This window comes from Schistocerca nitens, chromosome 5 (genome assembly GCF_023898315.1).
Source record: "Schistocerca nitens isolate TAMUIC-IGC-003100 chromosome 5, iqSchNite1.1, whole genome shotgun sequence".
Taxonomy (NCBI): domain Eukaryota; kingdom Metazoa; phylum Arthropoda; class Insecta; order Orthoptera; family Acrididae; genus Schistocerca; species Schistocerca nitens.
In genome coordinates this window covers 383,211,613-383,229,153 of record NC_064618.1, presented here as the reverse complement: position 1 = coordinate 383,229,153, position 17,541 = coordinate 383,211,613, and the positions used below count along the sequence as shown (strand labels likewise).

General features: G+C 41.6%; 1 protein-coding gene across 3 annotated transcripts in view; it reads right to left on the bottom strand.

The window, feature by feature from the left end:
• Positions 1 to 297: 297 nt before the first annotated feature.
• LOC126259309 (PAN2-PAN3 deadenylation complex subunit PAN3) overlaps positions 298 to 17,541 on the bottom strand; it is a 129,618-nt gene continuing 112,374 nt past the window's right edge. For all 3 annotated transcript variants that reach the window (XM_049955986.1, XM_049955983.1, XM_049955985.1), the window contains one exon: positions 298 to 472. In XM_049955986.1, coding sequence (XP_049811943.1) covers positions 311 to 472 — 162 coding nt within the window. In that variant the 3' untranslated portion in view covers positions 298 to 310. The remainder of the gene's footprint in view (positions 473 to 17,541) is intronic.

The following is a 17,541-nucleotide window of genomic DNA, read 5'->3' as shown; positions in this document are numbered from 1 at the left end:
AAAAATCTTGCCATAAACTTCCACAAAAAAATTATAAAAACTGAAGAGCATTCTTGACCAATGCTATGTTCTGTTGCACTGTAAGTTAAGGGTCAAAAAGGAAAAACAATAGAGGATATAAACTGTCAAAATTCATAGAATTTTAGGCATTTTCCTGCAACAGGATATAAATATACTGGTTCAAATAATAATAATGGTGATGTTGCAGTTCCTCACAAATACATTCAGAACCACTGAAAGGGGACTGAAACAAAACTGATCAAAGGAGATATGCTGAATATGTTTCTTTTTTTACTTTTGTTTTTTACTTTTATGAAACTGGATCTGGTTTAGCAGCAGTGGCAACTGTGGCTGAAGTGGGAACAGTAGCAGCAGCTGCCAGAATTTCATCAAATGACTGCTCTAAGCAATGTTTAAGCTCAGCATAGCTGACAACTAGTACACTCTGCTCATCACGTGACATCAGGCATATCTGCAACAAGAAATCTCTCTTAAGCAAATTTTCAAATATTTTCTTTGCCTCATAAGACTATTGCAAAATGGTGAAGAATGTATCAAAATTTTAAAATTCAAACTAAAGCTACTGAAAGGTTGGTAACAATTTTGCGTAATGCAGAAAGCTTGACAAGCATACACTATCCATAACTGGAAGGCCAGAGGTTATACGGGCAGCTGAAGGGAGTGGGGGGAGGAGGGGAAAGCAGTAAGTAGGAATAAAAGGGAGAAACAGCAAACCACAATCCTCTATACGGGAATAAAAATTAAGGGGGGGGGGGAGACACTTGCTATAATTTAATACTATATATTAATTTCTAATTCACTTAGTTACTTTTCAAATTACTAATAGAATTTCTTTATTTCAATCACAGATTACTATTGTTAGCTTGATAAGTATGCGAGAGCATGATAACTCAAACAATGGAAAATCAAGAATGGAATGTAACAATACCAGAGAAGGAAAGTTGCTACTCACCATATAGCGGAGATGCTGAGTCGCAATAGGCACAATAAAAAGGTTCACACACACACATAGCTTTCGGCCGTTAAGGCCTTTGTCAGCAGTAGAGACACACACACACACACACACACACACACACACACACACACACACACACACATCTGCAGTCTCAAAGAGCTGAAACTACCAGACGTGTGTGCAAGTTGCGTTTGCGTGAGTGTGTGTATGCATGTGTGTGTGTATGTCTACTGCTGACAAAGGCCTTAATGGCCGAAAGTTATGAGAGCATGATAACTGTTATGTTAAGTTAAAGTTTCACTGGAGTATTCAGAAATTGACGTTCATTTTGCACTGGCATTACTATTGTTACACTGTTTAACTATAGGGGATGGAGCAGCTTCAATCTTTAATAAAATATAGCTCACCAGTTTCAACAACATTTAAACTTTCCTTATTTGTGCACTGAATGATAATTACAGCACTACCATGAATTCCATTACTGTACTCTAGTTATTGTCCCCACTAATTACACATAGAATGCACAAAAGTATGATTTTTGGGGAGGAAGACAGTAAATGGGCAGCGAATCGTATTACCACAGAGAGGCAGACAGCACTAAATTTCTCTTCTCCAGAAACACTTTCTTGCCATAGCTGTGCTACATTTTATATCCTCCCTACTCAGGAGCTATCTCCAGATAGTTTGTATTGAGAATCTGATAAACATTCCTTCAAGAACTGTTTCTGCTTGTTTCATGTTAGTTGCTTTTTGAAGAAGTATGTTTATGTCAATAAATGTTGTGGCAAGAAGTGAGGGTTGCAACATGTGGTCCTACAGTATTTTAAATACAACAACATTTTCAGTCTGAACTCTTTCTGGATTTATTTATTTCACAATCATAAGTTTGGTATGTGTGACGTTTTCAAGTGAAACAATAAGAAGTGCATAAAACATATTATTTATTAATTAGAAAAGTGCACTCAGATTGAGCATTAATAGGCAAGTTTACACAGGTTTTAGTCTTTGCTATAGTCTGAAGTTCAGTCGGTTTGTGGAATTTGTTGTTGGTATGTATTTTACGACGAAATACTTATTACATGTCTCTCGTTCCTAACCTAACTCGTCTCTCGTTCCTTAAACCTAACTAACCTAAGGACATCACACACATCCATGCCCGAGGCAGGATTCGAACCTGCGACCATAGCAGCAGTGTGGTTCCAGACTGAAGCGCCTAGAACCGCTCGGCCACACCGGCCGGTTGAATTTGCAGAAAACATCCTATTACTTTAATGTGAGACTGGGGCAGTCACTGCAAAAATTTCAACAAGAAAACGGTGAGACAACATGTTATCCTTCTATATGTACCACACACCCCACTACTCTCTGCCATTTATAACAAGAACATAAGATTTAATGTGTCAGTTCAGATGCATGATTTTATAACTGTTTCAAACCAAGCTGTATTATTTAAGGCAATCATCATGAGCACATACAATGAAGGCAGAGTTAATATGCCTTAAGGTCTATATAAATGTCTAGTTACAGCGGATAAATGCAGCAAATTACAAACTAATCATTACTAATTTGAAACAAGAAGAATATGTTAATAAACTGTTTGGTAGGTTAAGTGGATTCCTGTTCACATATTAGAGCAGACCACTCTGAATGTATGTTCCACAGATTTATCCTTGCAACACAGTTGTTTGGCAACCATTTTACAAAAGCCTCATGCAAAGGATGTTATTTGTGCTAGGAATATACACCATTTAGATTCAGCAATTACAAGAAAAGAAGAAGAAAAGTAGAATGGCCACCAAATTTAGCATCTAAGAAGTGATTATTTACTTTTAATTTGAAACATACATTACAACATACATTAAATTTGCCAAGTTTATGGGAGTCTCAATAATGAGTGACTCAATGACTGATGAGTGGACACGATTGCAGGATTAGAGAAAGTTATCTATGAAGTGTGAAGTAACTTTCATGAAGATTAAGATGACAATGACTGACTACAACAAATGTCACCAGTGAGTCACCTTAAGTATTTCCAAACTGAGTTTGTGCAACAAATAATACCTCTTTTAGCAATGGAATCACTTATGCAGGAAGGTACATATTTCGATGTACAGTAAATAGTTCTGGTAAACGTGCACTTATGGTATCTGCAGCTGCTGTGCTGCGTGCTGATGGTAACATCTCACTTGTTGAACAATGGGAATTAAATAAGACAAACTTTGAGTCAGTTGTTGGTTGCCAATCAAAATGGTCATTCGTAATTTCCTGTGGTTAGTAAATAAAGTCAGCTGGTATTTTGTTCTGTTAGGTTATGCTGGACCTTGCTGTTGGTGGGGAGGCTTGCGTGCCTCAGCGATACAGATAGCCGTACCGTAGGTGCAACCACAACGGAGGGGTATCTGTTGAGAGGCCAGACAAACGTGTGGTTCCTGAAGAGGGGCAGCAGCCTTTTCAGTAGTTGCAAGGGCAACAGTCTGGATAATTGACTGATCTGGCCTTGTAACAATAACCAAAACAGCCTTGCTGTGCTGGTACTGCGAACGGCTGAAAGCAAGGGGAAACTACAGCCGTAATTTTTCCCGAGGGCATGCAGCTTTACTGTATGATTAAATGATGATGGCGTCCTCTTGGGTAAAATATTCCGGAGGTAAAATAGTCCCCCATTCGGATCTCCGGGCGGGGACTACTCAGGAGGACGTTGTTATCAGGAGAAAGAAAACTGGCGTTCTACGGATTGGAGCGTGGAATGTCAGATCCCTTAATCGGGCAGGTAGGTTAGAAAATTTAAAAAGGGAAATGGATAGGTTAAAGTTAGATAAAGTGGGAATCAGTGAAGTTCAGTGGCAGGAGGAACAAGACTTTTGGTCAGGCAAATACAGGGTTATAAATACAAAATCAAATAGGGTATTGCAGGAGTAGGTTTAATAATGAATAAAAAAATAGGAGTGCAGGTAAGCTACTACAAACAGCATAGTGAACGCATTATTGTGGCCAAGATAGACACAAAGCCCACGCCTACCACAGTAGTACAAGTTTATATGCCAACTAGCTCTGCAGATGACGAAGAATTTGAAGAAATGTATGATGAAATAAAAGAAATTATTCAGATAGTGAAGGGAGACGAAAATTTAATAGTCATGAATGACTGGAATTCGGTAGTAGGAAAAGGGAGAGAAGGAAATGTAGTAGGTGAATATGGATTAGGGGTGAAGAAATGAAAGAGGAAGCCGTCTGGTAGAATTTTGCACAGAGCACAGCTTAATCATAGTTAACACTTGGTTCAAGAATCATAAAAGAAGGTTGTATACATGGAAGAAGCCTGGAGATACTAAAAGGTATCAGATAGATTATATAATGGTAAGACAGAGATTTAGGAACCAGGTTTTAAATTGTAAGACATTTCCAGGGGCAGATGTGGACTCTGACCACAATTTATTGGTTATGACCTGTAGATTAAAACTGAAGAAACTGTAAACAGGTGGGAATTTAAGGAGATGGGACCTGGATAAACTGAAAGAACCAGAGGTTGTACAGAGTTTCAGGGAGAGCATAAGGGAACAATTGATAGGAATGGGGGAAAGAAGTACAGTAGAAGAAGAATGGGTAGCTTTGAGGGATGAAGTAGTGAAGGCAGCAGAGGATCAAGTAGGTAAAAAGAAGAGGACTAGTAGAAATCCTTGGGTAACAAAAGAAATATTGAATTTAATTGATGAAAGGAGAAAATATAAAAATGCAGTAAATGAAGCAGGCAAAAAGGAATACAAACGTCTCAAAAATGAGATCGACAGGAAGTGCAAAATGGCTAAGCAGGGATGGCTAGCGGACAAATGTAAGGATGTAGAGGCTTATCTCACTAGGGGTAAGATAGATACTGCCTACAGGAAAATTAAAGAGACCTTTGGAGATAAGAGAACGACTTGTATGAATATCAAGAGCTCAGATGGAAACCCAGTTCTAAGCAAAGAAGGGAAAGCAGAAAGGTGGAAGGAGTATATAGAGGGTCTATACAAGGGCGATGTACTTAAGGACAATATTATGGAAATGGAAGAGGATGTAGATGAAGATGAAATGGGAGATACGATACTGCGTGAAGAGTTTGACAGAGCTCTGAAAGACACGAGTCGAAACAAGGCCCCGGGAGTAGACAACATTCCATTAGAACTACTGATAGCCATGGGAGAGCCAGTCCTGACAAAACTCTACCATCTGGTGAGCAAAATGTATGAGACAGGCGAAATACCCTCAGACTTCAAGAATAATATAATAATTCCAATCCCAAAGAAAGCAGGCGTTGACAGATGTGAAAATTACCGAACTATCAGTTTAATAAGTCACGGCTGCAAAATACTAACGCGAGTTCTTTACAGACGAATGGAAAAACTGATAGAAGCTGACCTTGGGGAAGATCAGTTTGGATTCCGTAGAAATACTGGAACACGTGAGGCAATACTGACCTTACGACTTATCTTAGAAGAAAGAATAAGGAAAGGCAAACCTATGTTTCTAGCATTTGTAGACTTAGAGAAAGCTTTTGACAATGTTGACTGGAATACTCTCTTTCAAACTCTAAAGGTGGCAGGGGTAAAATACAGGGAGCAAAAGACTATTTACAATTTGTACAGAAACCAGATGACAGTTATAAGAGTCGAGGGGCATGAAAGGGAAGCTGTGGTTGGGAAGGGAGTAAGACAGGGTTGTAGCCTCTCCCCGATGTTATTCAATCTATATATTGAGCAAGCAGTAAAGGAAACAAAAGAAAAATCAGAGTAGGTATTAAAATCCATGGAGAAGAAATAAAAACTTTGAGGTTCGCCGATGACATTGTGATTCTGTCAGAGACAGCAAAGGACTTGGAAGAGCAGTTGAATGGAATGGACAGTGTCTTGAAAGGAGGATATAAGATGAACATCAACAAAAGCAAAACGAGGATAATGGAATGTAGTCGAATTAAGTCGGGTGATGCTGAGGGAATTAGATTAGGAAATGAGACACTTAAAGTAGTAAAGGAGTTTTGCTATTTGGGGAGCAAAATAACTGATGATGGTCGAAGTAGATAGGATATAAAATTTAGACTGGCAATGGCAAGGAAAGCGTTTCTGAAGAAGAGAAATTTGTTAACATCGAGTATAGATTTAAGTATCAGGAAGTCATTTCTGAAAGTATTTGTATGGAGTGTAGCCATGTATGGAAGTGAAACATGGACGATAAATAGTTTGGACAAGAAGAGAATAGAAGCTTTCGAAATGTGGTGCTACAGAAGAATGCTGAAGATTAGATGGGTAGACCACATAACTAATGAGGAAGTATTGAATAGGATTGGGGAGAAGAGAAGTTTGTGGCACAACTTGACCAGAAGAAGGGATCGGTTGGTAGGACATGTTCTGAGGCATCAAGGGATCACCAATTTAGTATTGGAGGGCAGCCTGGAGGGTAAAAATCGTAGAGGGAGACCAAGAGATGAATACACTAAGCAGATTCAGAAGGATGTAGGTTGCAGTAGGTACTGGGAGATGAAGAGGCTTGCACAGGATATAGTAGCATGGAGAGCTGCATCAAACCAGTCTCAGGACTGAAAACCACAACAACAGGTTATGCTGTAACCACAATTCGAAATTTTTGGCAAACTCAGAAATGAAATGTACAAGTAGGTTATTGCAATGGTGAATGTATATCTCGGACTACATTACACATAAATCAATTATGGCCATTGTATTTTTGTGTTGAGATTCACTGGCTTCGCCAATTCTCAGGCAAATTATCACAGTCCGTCCTAGCTTACACCTCAGGCTATACTATAGGTAGTTTAGTTTTTTCCCAGTTATCAAATATGAAAATAAGCAAGAAACCTTGAAATTATAATTACCAGGTAAGTAAAACTACTACTAGCACTCTCAATACCAAAAACAAATGTAATCAACTTGTACATTCTGTCAAAGAAGATCGCTGGATTCGGCAACTCTCAATGACTAGTGCATACTATCACCTGACTGACTACAACCAACATCAACAAACTGCTTAGTTCAGCACACAATGCAAGAACTGATCACACAGCAAATGTACATCAACCACAATTCTTTTTACACTGCATTTGATATCACTCTCTGGATGAGGCTCAATTAATTATCATTCGTGCAGGTATCAATAAACTATTTGTTTGAAATTAAGTGATTATGTTCCCTAAAAATCTTTAACTGTAGTCAAATCTCTACCTACTGATATGAAATTTATGATTTACTTAGTCAACTCCTCTCAGCTATTCACAGAAAAATATCTCATGCATTAAATTTGGTAATGTACAGTGAATGTATGCATGGCACATATTAAATAATAGGTATGTATAACTGAACAAAGTAAATTAGTCTGAGTGAAGAAACATAGTATGGGACACTTAAAAAAATTTACAAGGTACGTAGTCGAATGGCTGTAAATGACTAGAAACTTGTTAAAATCTAATAACGTACTTATTTGGATAACTATCAATGCCATTCATATGGAAAACTGTGCGACCACTAGAGTAACTGGAAAATCAGTGTCCTAGCCTTACTGTATTGCAGTCAGACACACACTGTTAGTAAGACTGTCATAGACATAAGAAAGTGGAAGGCAATTAGCCTTGTGAACATTTTTAAGCTGTAGCATGAAAAAGTACATTGACTTTTTACTATGGGTAACGAAGATGTAATTGGATATGAAAAGGATAATTGCTGCTCACCATACAGCGGAGATGCTGAGTTGCAAACATGGCACATCAAAAAGACTGTCAGAAAGTTAGGTTTCAGCCAACATGGCCTTTGTCAAAAGTAGACACCACACACAGATGTACACACTCACCAAAAACGCAACTAACGTACACATGACCGCAATCAGTGGTAGCTGGAGATGCACTGCAAGCAGCATGGTGTTGTGGGAGAGGCAACCGGGTGGGGTTAAGGAGGAGGGACAGCAGAGCAGATAGGTGCAGTCGGGAGGTTATCGGCAAAGGAGAGAAGTAAAAAGACTGGGTGCATTGGTGGAATGAGGGCTGTGTAGTGCCGGAATGGGAAATGGGAAGGGGCTGGATGGGTAAGGGCAATGACTAACAAGGGTTGAGGCCAGGAGAGTTACGGGAACATACAATATATTGCAGGGGGAGTCTCCACCTGTGAAATTCAGAAACACTGGTGTTGGTGGGAAGAATCCAGATGGCACAGACTGTGAAGCAGCAGTGAAATGTAGGACATTGTGTTGGGTGGTGTGCTCAACAACAGGGTGGTCCAGTTGTTTCTTGGCCACAGTTTGTTGGTGGCCAATCATGATGACAAACAGGTTGTTGGTTGTCATGCCCTCATAGAATGCAGCACTGTGGTTGCAGTTTAGCTTGTAGATCATATGATTAACCAGGTAGTCCTGCCTTTGATGTGATAGGTGATGTTTGTGACAAAATCGGAGTAGGTGGGGGAGGAGGATGTATGGGTCAGGTCTTGCATCTAGGCCTGTTACAGGGATATGAGCCATGATGCAAGGGCCTGGGAGCAGGGGTTGTGTAGGGATGACAAGGATACTATGTACATTCAGTGGGTGGCAGAATACCACTGTGGAAGAGGTGGGAAGGGTAGTGGGTAGGAGATTTCTTATTTCAGAGCACGACAAGAGGTAGTCGAAACCCTGGCAGAGAAGGTAATTCAGTTGCTCCAGTTCTTGGTGGTACTGAGTCAAGAGGGTAATGCTTCTCTGTGACTGGACAGTGGAGCTCTGGGAGGTGTTGTGTGACTGGAAAGAAAAGACAAGGGAGATCTGTTTTTGTACGAGGTTGGGAGGGTAATTGTGATCTGTAAAGATCTCAATGACATCCTCAATAAATTTCGAGAGGGACCCCTCGTCACTACAGGTGTGATGGCCACATGTGGCTAGGCTATATAGATGGGACTTCTTGGTATGGAATGAGTGGCAGCTGCCAAAGTGGAGGTATTGCTGGTGGTTGGTAGGTTTGATATGGGCAGAGGTACTGATGTAACCATCTTTGAGGCGGAGGTCAACAGCAAGGAAGGCAACTTGATGGCTTGAGCTGGGCCAGGTGAAGTGAATGCTGAAGAAGGTGTTGAGGTTCTGGAGGAATGTGAATGGATGTCCTCACCCTCGATCCGGATGTCCTCACCCTCGATCCAGATCACAAAGATGTCATCAATAAATGTGAACCAGGTGAGGGGTTTGGGATTCTGGGTGTTTAGAAAGGATTCCTATAGACAGACAGTGAATAGGTTGGCACAGGATGGTGCCATATAGGTGCCCGTAGCCATATCCTGGGTTTTAGGGTTGCCATAGGCTTCCCCAAGCGAAATTTGCTGAGAGTTTCCTGATTTCCAGACAAGTTTTAGCATTTTTCTCTGACAAATTTTTAGATCTCAAGGGTAAGTAAAGACATAAGTTGACATAAAATGTCAGGATTTCTATATTTCTCCCCCTGTGTGAGCAAATACCTTAAATACTAACATCAACATCTTTTATAATGAACTGTTTTTAGATGGAGAAAGGAAGCCAGAAGGTATGTGTTTTTCATTAAGGCCACTGTTATTTTATTTCAATAAAACGAAACATTTCGTGACAAAAATACGCATTTCCTCGGAGTCACAAGACAGATTTAAAATACCTTCACTCATTTCAGAAATAACCTCAGAAAAAAATAGTCCCCTTGAAATAATTGTATAAGGCAGGGAAAACTTGTGTAAACCAATACTACATGTGACCGTCAATAAAATTTTGGTTCTACTGTGTTCATTATTGTTGATTATTACCCTTTGTGTTATGTTTATTATTTTACAGGTATTGTGTGATTTTCTTTTGAGAAATATATGAGCACATAGCATACAAACTGCCAGCAACTGGCACAATTTTCTTCTCCTACTGTCCACGATTCCTAATAGATAAACTACTTACAAAGTGCCAAAATGTATTATGATAAATAAAATGTCTATAAAATGCTGCACTGTACAACATACTTGCAGTGAGACAGTCACAATTCTCAGGCCTCTGGCCTGCCAAGGATCACATCTGTCCTGGGTCTATAGATAAACCACAAAATTCCGCCGTATTGTGCCACAGACAAACAGACCTGGTCTGCAGTCAGAATGGTGAGACTACATTCTATGGGCAGGGCCTGGACATGAATGGGAAATGATGGGCTTCAGATTGGAAGGCCTGATCCATTACAGATACCTGCAGAAATGGCCTGGGTTTATGCCACCCACATAGCAGCAACTTGTGCCAAGGTACCCATGGGCTACCTAGAGGAATCCTTCCTAAACACCCAGAATCCCAAATCCCTCACCTGGTTAACATTTATTGATGACATCTTCATGATCTGGATTGATGGTGAGGACACCCTATCCACATTCCTCCAGCGACTCAACACTTTCTCCCCCATTCGCTTCACCTGCTCCTACTCAACCCATCAAGCCACCTTCCTCGATGCTGACCACCTCAAAGATGGTTATATCAGTATCTCTGTCCATATCAAATCTACCAGCCACAAGCAAGGCCTCCACTTCGACAGACGCCACACATTCCATACCAAGAAATACCTTCCATACAGCGTAGCCACCTGTGGCCATCGCATCTGTAGTGACAAGCGATCCCTTTCAAAACATGTCCAGGGTCTCACTGAGGCCTTTAGAGATTGTGATTATCCTCCCAACCTTACACAAAAACAGATCTCCCACATCTTATCTTTCCAGTCACCCGACACCCCCCAAAGTCCCACCGCCCGAAAGCAGAGAAGCTTTCCCCTTGTGACTCGGTAATACCCAGGACCGGAACAACTGAATTACATTCTCCACCAGGGTTTCGAGTGCATCTCACCATACCCTGAAATAGGAAATTCCCAACCCACCATCCTTACCACTCCTCCAACAATTGTATTCTGCTGCCCACCAAGCCTACACAATATCCTCATCATCCTTACACAACCCCTGCTTCCAGCCCCTTGCCTCACAGCCCATATCCCTGTAACAAGACCTAGATGCAAGACCTAGATGCAAGACCTGTCCCATACATCCTTCCACCACCATCTACTCCAGTCCTGTCACAAATATCACCTATTCCATCAAAGGCAGGGCTACCAGCGAAACCAGCCATGTGATCTACAAGCTAAGCTGCAACCAATGTGCTGCATTCTACGAGGACATAACATCCAACAACCTGTTTGTCGGCATGACAGCATGATTGGCCACCGACAAATGTGGCCAAGAATCAACTGGACCACCCTGCTGCTGAGCATGTCACGCAACAGGATGTCCTTCACTTCAGTGCTGCTTCACAGCCTGTGCCATCTGTATTCTTCCCACAAACACCAGCTTCTCTGAACTGCGCAGGTGGAAACTCCCCCTGCAATATATCCTACATTCCCGTAACCCTCCTAGCCTCAACCTTTGTTAGTCATTGTCCTTACCCATCCAGCCCCTTCCCTTTCCCCATTCCTGCACAACACAGCTAGCACTCATTCCACCAAAGCACCCAGTCTTTTACTCCTCTCCTTTTCTGCTACCCCCCCCCCCCCCCCCCCCGCCCTCTGTCTAACATTCCGAATGCACCTGGCTGCCTCACACTTCACCTCTTCCCTACACACTTGTAGCAGCACTTTACCATCCCCACCCCCTAACCTGCTATCCTTCCCCCTCCCTGCCCTAGCCTCCTCTTAGCCCCACCCGGATGCCTCTCTCGTAATACCCTGCTGCTCCCAGTATGGCTCTAGCTATCAGGGTTAGTGGTCATGTGTGGACTGGAGATATGGTGTGAGCCATAGAGTAACAGTCACTGTGACAATGCCAATGACGTCTTGGGGACAAGATACAACTTATTATACAGTCACACTATCGTAATCTGTTAAATGACACAGTGTGTTTGTGGATTTCGGCTTTTTCAGTACAATTGTGATGTTCTGAATGATGAAGTACTTTTGTCCTGCATGGCTACTGTAAACAAGAGTACAACATACAATACACTGTTTATCAGAAGCATCGTACTAATTTCACAACTGGCTCTTGGACTTGCACTATTAATTTCCAGTAGTAACTACAGTACTTAGAGAAACAAAATTTGATAAAAAGGGTTTGGAAAGTGTACAGAAATACATAGGTGAGTAAGACTGAATAATATGAAGTCCTAGATCCTGATCAGACGTTACTTCACTATCCGATATCGTGGTAAAGAACCAGTGGAACAAGGCAACTAATTTATTCTTAGTGGGACATCCATAACTGTTACTTGGATTGTTCATAGAGAATAAAAACCACTGCAACTGAAATTTCAGAGTTCCTTTATTTGGATAAAGGCATGTACATTACAAGAGTTTCAGGACACTAATCCCATCTTCAGGTGCTATTTCATTGGCTACGACACTACTGCACAACTCACGTACCAAAACTGACAAATTCAATAGTAGTATAAGCGAACATGTGTGAGGAGACATGAGAAATGTGGGGTCATCCAGTAAGACTCGAGATGAATAGGGCGTAACAGGACTAAATCCATTAGTATGCACACTCAGATGGAAAAATATAATCTGATGACCTATTACATGTTTATAGATTTAGTCCTGTTTTTTCAGTTAGGCCGTTTTTGTCTCAGGTCTTACTGGATGACCCCACATTTTTCATGATATTGCTGGATACATAGTTTTTCTACATGACTTGTCATCCACAATTAAGTAGCACCTGAAGATGAGATTAGTGTCCTGAAACCTGGGTACTGTACATGCCTTTATTCAAATAAAGGAATTACAACAGCTGCAGATTTTATTCGCATAGGTAACTCTTGGTTTAAGAATCATGAAAGAAGGTTATATACGTGGAAGAGGCCTGGAGACACTCGAAGATTTCATATAGATTATATAATGGTAAGATCGAAATTTAGGAACCAGGTTCTAAATTGTAAGACATTTCCAGGGGAAGATGTGGACTCTGACCACAATCTATTGGTTATGAACTGTAGATTGAAATTGAAGAAACTGCAAAAGTGTAGTAATTTAAGGAGATGGGACCTGGAGAAACTGAAAGAACCAGAGGTTGTACAGAGTTTCAGGGAGAGCATTAGGGAACGATTGACAAATACAGCAGAAAGAAACACAGTAGAAGAAGAATGGGTAGCTTTGAGAGACGAAATAGTGAAGGTCGCAGAGAATAAAGTAGGTAAAAAGATGAGGGCCAGCAGAAATCCTTGGGTAACAGGAGAGATATTGAATTTAATTGATGAAAGGAGAAAATATAAAAATGCAGTAAATTAAGCAAGCGAAAAGGAATACAAACGTCTCAAAAACGAGACTGACAAGGAGTACAAAATGGCTAAGCAAGGATGGCTAGAGAACAAATGTAAGGAGGTAGAGGCATATATCACTAGGGGTAAGATAGATACTGCCTACAGAAAAATTAAAGAGACCTTTGGAGAAAAGACAACCATCTGTATGAATATCAAAAGCTCAGATGGAAAACAGTCCTAAGCAAAGATGGGAAAGCAGAAACATGGATGGAGTATACAAGGGGGGACCCAAAAATAACCGGAATTTCTTTCTAGAAAGCATATACTTTATTATTTTCAAATACAACCTTAATCTCCTTCGAAGAACTCTCCATTAGCTTTAATACAATTGTCCAAACGTTCATTCCAGTGCTCGAAGCACCTTTTAAATTCGTCCTCTTTGATACCTGCTAGCACTTTCATGACATTGCATTTTACGTCTTCCACATTCGCAAAACGCTTCCCTCTCAAGTCTCTTTTCATCCTCGGGAATAGGAAGAAGTCTGAGGGTGCTAAATCTGGTGAATAGGGCACGTGGGTCAAGGTAGTTGTCTTCGATGAGGCCAAAAACTGGCGAACACTGAGAGCCGTGTGCACGGGAGCGTTGTCGTAATGCAGGAACCACACGCCAGAATCCCACAAAGCCGGACGTTTTCGCGACAAACTTCTGCGAAGCCGTTTCATAACCTCCAAACATAATTGTTGGTTTACTATCTGGTTTTCAGGGGCAAATTCAGAGTGTAAAATCCCTTTGATGTCAAAAAAACAGATCAACATCGTTTTCACATTCGATTTCACTTGTCGAGCTTTGTTTGGTCGAGGTGAGTCAGGTGCCTTCCATTGTGATGACTGTTGTTTACTTTCTGCATCGTACCCATAGCACCACGACTCATCACCTGTAATGAAAAAATGTGGATCATCTTTGAACGTGTCCTTCATTTCGAGACAGGCTTGAACGCAACGATCCCTTTGATCTCGGGTAAGAAGCTTCGGCACAAATTTTGCTGCCACTCTTTGCATCCCCAAATTGATGGTCAAGATGCGCTGAATTGAGCTCCAGGTCAACCCGGACAAGTTCTCAAGTTGGTCGATTGTTCTGCGTCGATCTTAAGTGATGAGATCACGGATTTTGTCGATGTTGTCTTCGCTTCGAGCAGTTGAAGCTCGACCGGAAAGGGGTTGATCTTCAACCACCATTTCTCCCTTTTTAAACCAAGAAAACCATTCGTACACTTGCGCTTTACTAAGAGCATGGTCTTTGTAGGCTGTCGGAATCATCACAACAGTTTCTGCTGCGTTCTTGCTGAGCAAGAAACAAAACTTCACTGCCGCACGGTGTTCATAAGAACTAGCCATTTCCTTTTGTCACGTCTGCACTGTACGCACACTCAAAGAACTGCCAAAGTAACCACACATCTCACTGTTGGGTGACGTCGCGTGGCAGAATGACTCAGCAGTGCTCCTACTACAACCGTCTGGCAGCGCAACCTGCTACTACAAGTACACGATATGCAGCATTACGATTCTGGTTACTTTTGGGTCCCCCTCGTATAAAAGGTCTATATAAGCGTGATGTCCTTGGGGGCAATATTATAGAAATGGAAGAGGACATAGTTGAAGGTGAGATGGAGGATATGATACTGCGTGAAGAATTTGACAGAGCACTGAAAGACCTAAGTCAAAAAAATGCCTCAGGAATAGACAACATTCCATTAGAGCTACTGATAGCTTTGGGAGAGACAGCCATGACAAAACTCTATCATCTGGTGAGCAAGATATACGAGACAGGTTGAATACTCTCAGATTTCAAGAAGAATATAATAATTCCAATCCCAAAGAAATCATGTGCCGACAGGTACAAAAATTATCGAACTATCAGTTCAATAAGTCATAGATGCAAAATAATAACACAAATTCTTTACTAATGAATGGAAGAACTGGTAGAAGCCGAACTTGGGGAAGATCAGTTTGGATTCCGTAGAAATGTTGGAACACGCGAGGCAATACTGACCCTACGACTTACCTTAGAAGACAGATTAAGGAAAGGCAAACCTATGTTTCTCGCAATGGTAGACTTGGAGAAAGGTGTTGACTGGAATACTCTCTTTCAAATTCGGAAGGTGGCAGGGGTAAAATACAGGGAGCGAAAGGCTATTTACAATTTACAATCAGATGACAGTTATAAGAGTAGAGGGGCATGAAAGGGAAGTAGTGGTTGAGAAGGGAGTGAGGCAGGGTTGCAGTCTATCGTCTATGTTATTCAATCTGTATATTGAGCAAGCAGTAAAGGAAACAAAACTAAAATTTTAAGTAGGAATTAAAAACCAAGGGGAAGAAATAAAAACATTGAGGTTTGCCAATGACATTGTAATTCTGTCAGAGACAGCAAAGGACCTGGAAGAGCAATTGAACAGAATGGACAGTGTCTTGAAAGGAGGATATAAGATGAACATCAATAAAATCAAAAGAAGGATACTGGAATGTAGTCGAATGAAGCCTGGTGATGCTGAGGGAATTTGATTACGAAGTGAGACACATAAAGTAGTAGATGAGTGTTGCTATTTGGGGAGCAAAATAACTGATTATGGTCGAAGTAGGGAGGATATAAAATGTAGACTGGCTATGGCAAGGAAAGCGTTTTTGAAGAAGAGAAATTTGTTAACATCGAGTATGGATTAAGTGTCAGGAAGTCTTATCTGAAAGTATTTGTAAGGAGTGTAGCCATGTATGGAAGTGAAACTTGGACAACAATCAGTTTAGACAAGAAGAGGATAGAAGCTTTCGAAATGTGGGGCTACAGAAGAATGCTGAAGATTATATGGGTAGATCACATAATTAATGAGGAGGTACTGAATAGTATTGGGGAGAAGAGGAAATTGTGGCACAACCTGACTAAAAGAAGGGACCGGTTGATAGGACACATTCTGAGGCATCAGAGGATCACCAATTTAGTACTGGAAGGAATTGTGGAGGGTAAAAACCGTAAAGGTGTGAGACAGCATAGTTGCTCTGGGCAACTTCCATCATCTTCACATTTCAATGCAGAATATAACGTTTTTGGTATGAGTGTCACAATAGGCATGACTCGCAGCAAGACTGAAGAAAACCACATTTTTATGTAGAAACAGCTGTGGCAGATATGAACATATTCATTAAAAATGAAGGTACATCCAGGAAGGAGGTTAGCAAACAAGGTTTACATTTGTTTGCAGGAAACGCAGGTGTTGTTTGGTTGACAACTTGCACAGAAAGTAGCAAAAACCACGTTGAAGTGAGAAAAATTAGAGAAACAGATTGTTGTAATGTGGACACATAACCAAGAATGTTAGAACAACTTTATTAGACCGTGGCATGTGCACCAATCACCGTAATACAAGCTGAGCACAATAAGATACAGCAAGTGTATGCAAACAGTAATAACATGACAACTGAATGTGAGTTTAGTGCGGCAGGGTTTAAATAGGCACTCGCCTGTCTCGAGCTCTGTCGGAAGTTCACAGTATTAAACTTTTGCGGCCCACTCTTGTGTATGACAAGACACTGCTCATGCGCTCGGCTTTCAAGTGTATGCACATTACTTCATTCGTCTACTCTTGAGGAACAGCTCGGATTCACAAGGTGTCCATGGAGTCTCCCTCTGCGAGGTTCTGACTGAGATGACTTGCTGATACTGGGAAATATGGTCGGAAGTACTTGGGGCACAGGCAGCATCACAGTCCGCCTTCTTGAGTCAAACCATACAGTAAGATGGGTGACGTCAGCACAAGCTCCATGTCCACATCAGGTCCAGAGCCTGCTGCTGCTGCCGCTGCTGCTGCTGGTGGTGGTGGTGATGGTGGTGGTGGTGGTGGTGGTGGTGCCCCCACAGGTAGCATCCGAGGTGGAGGAGACGGCTCCAGATGAATATCGGCTAAATTGGTACTGGTAGCATTATTGGAGAAGCTGTGCCAGGTTCATCCGCTGGTGATGGGGGTCCCCTCGTATGTTGTGGCAGGGATCCAGTCACATCAGGGGATCCATCGAGTAACACAGACTGATGTGGTGATGTCAGTGTCCCAGCCGAGGTTGTTTGGTCATCCATGTGCATGTGCGACTGGTTGTAATGATGTGCACTGAGGCCCTCCTCCATTCAGATGTCAGAGACGGTGGCCATGGCATCGGGGGATGACAGCGGGAATTCAGTTTGGGCGGGCCGGAAATGGGACGACGGCTGCACGGGTTGACGTCCCTGACATGGGCCGCAGGACAGGCAGGAGCGTCTGGGCTTGATGCCTGTGGAGCAGTTCAAGGGGTCTGTT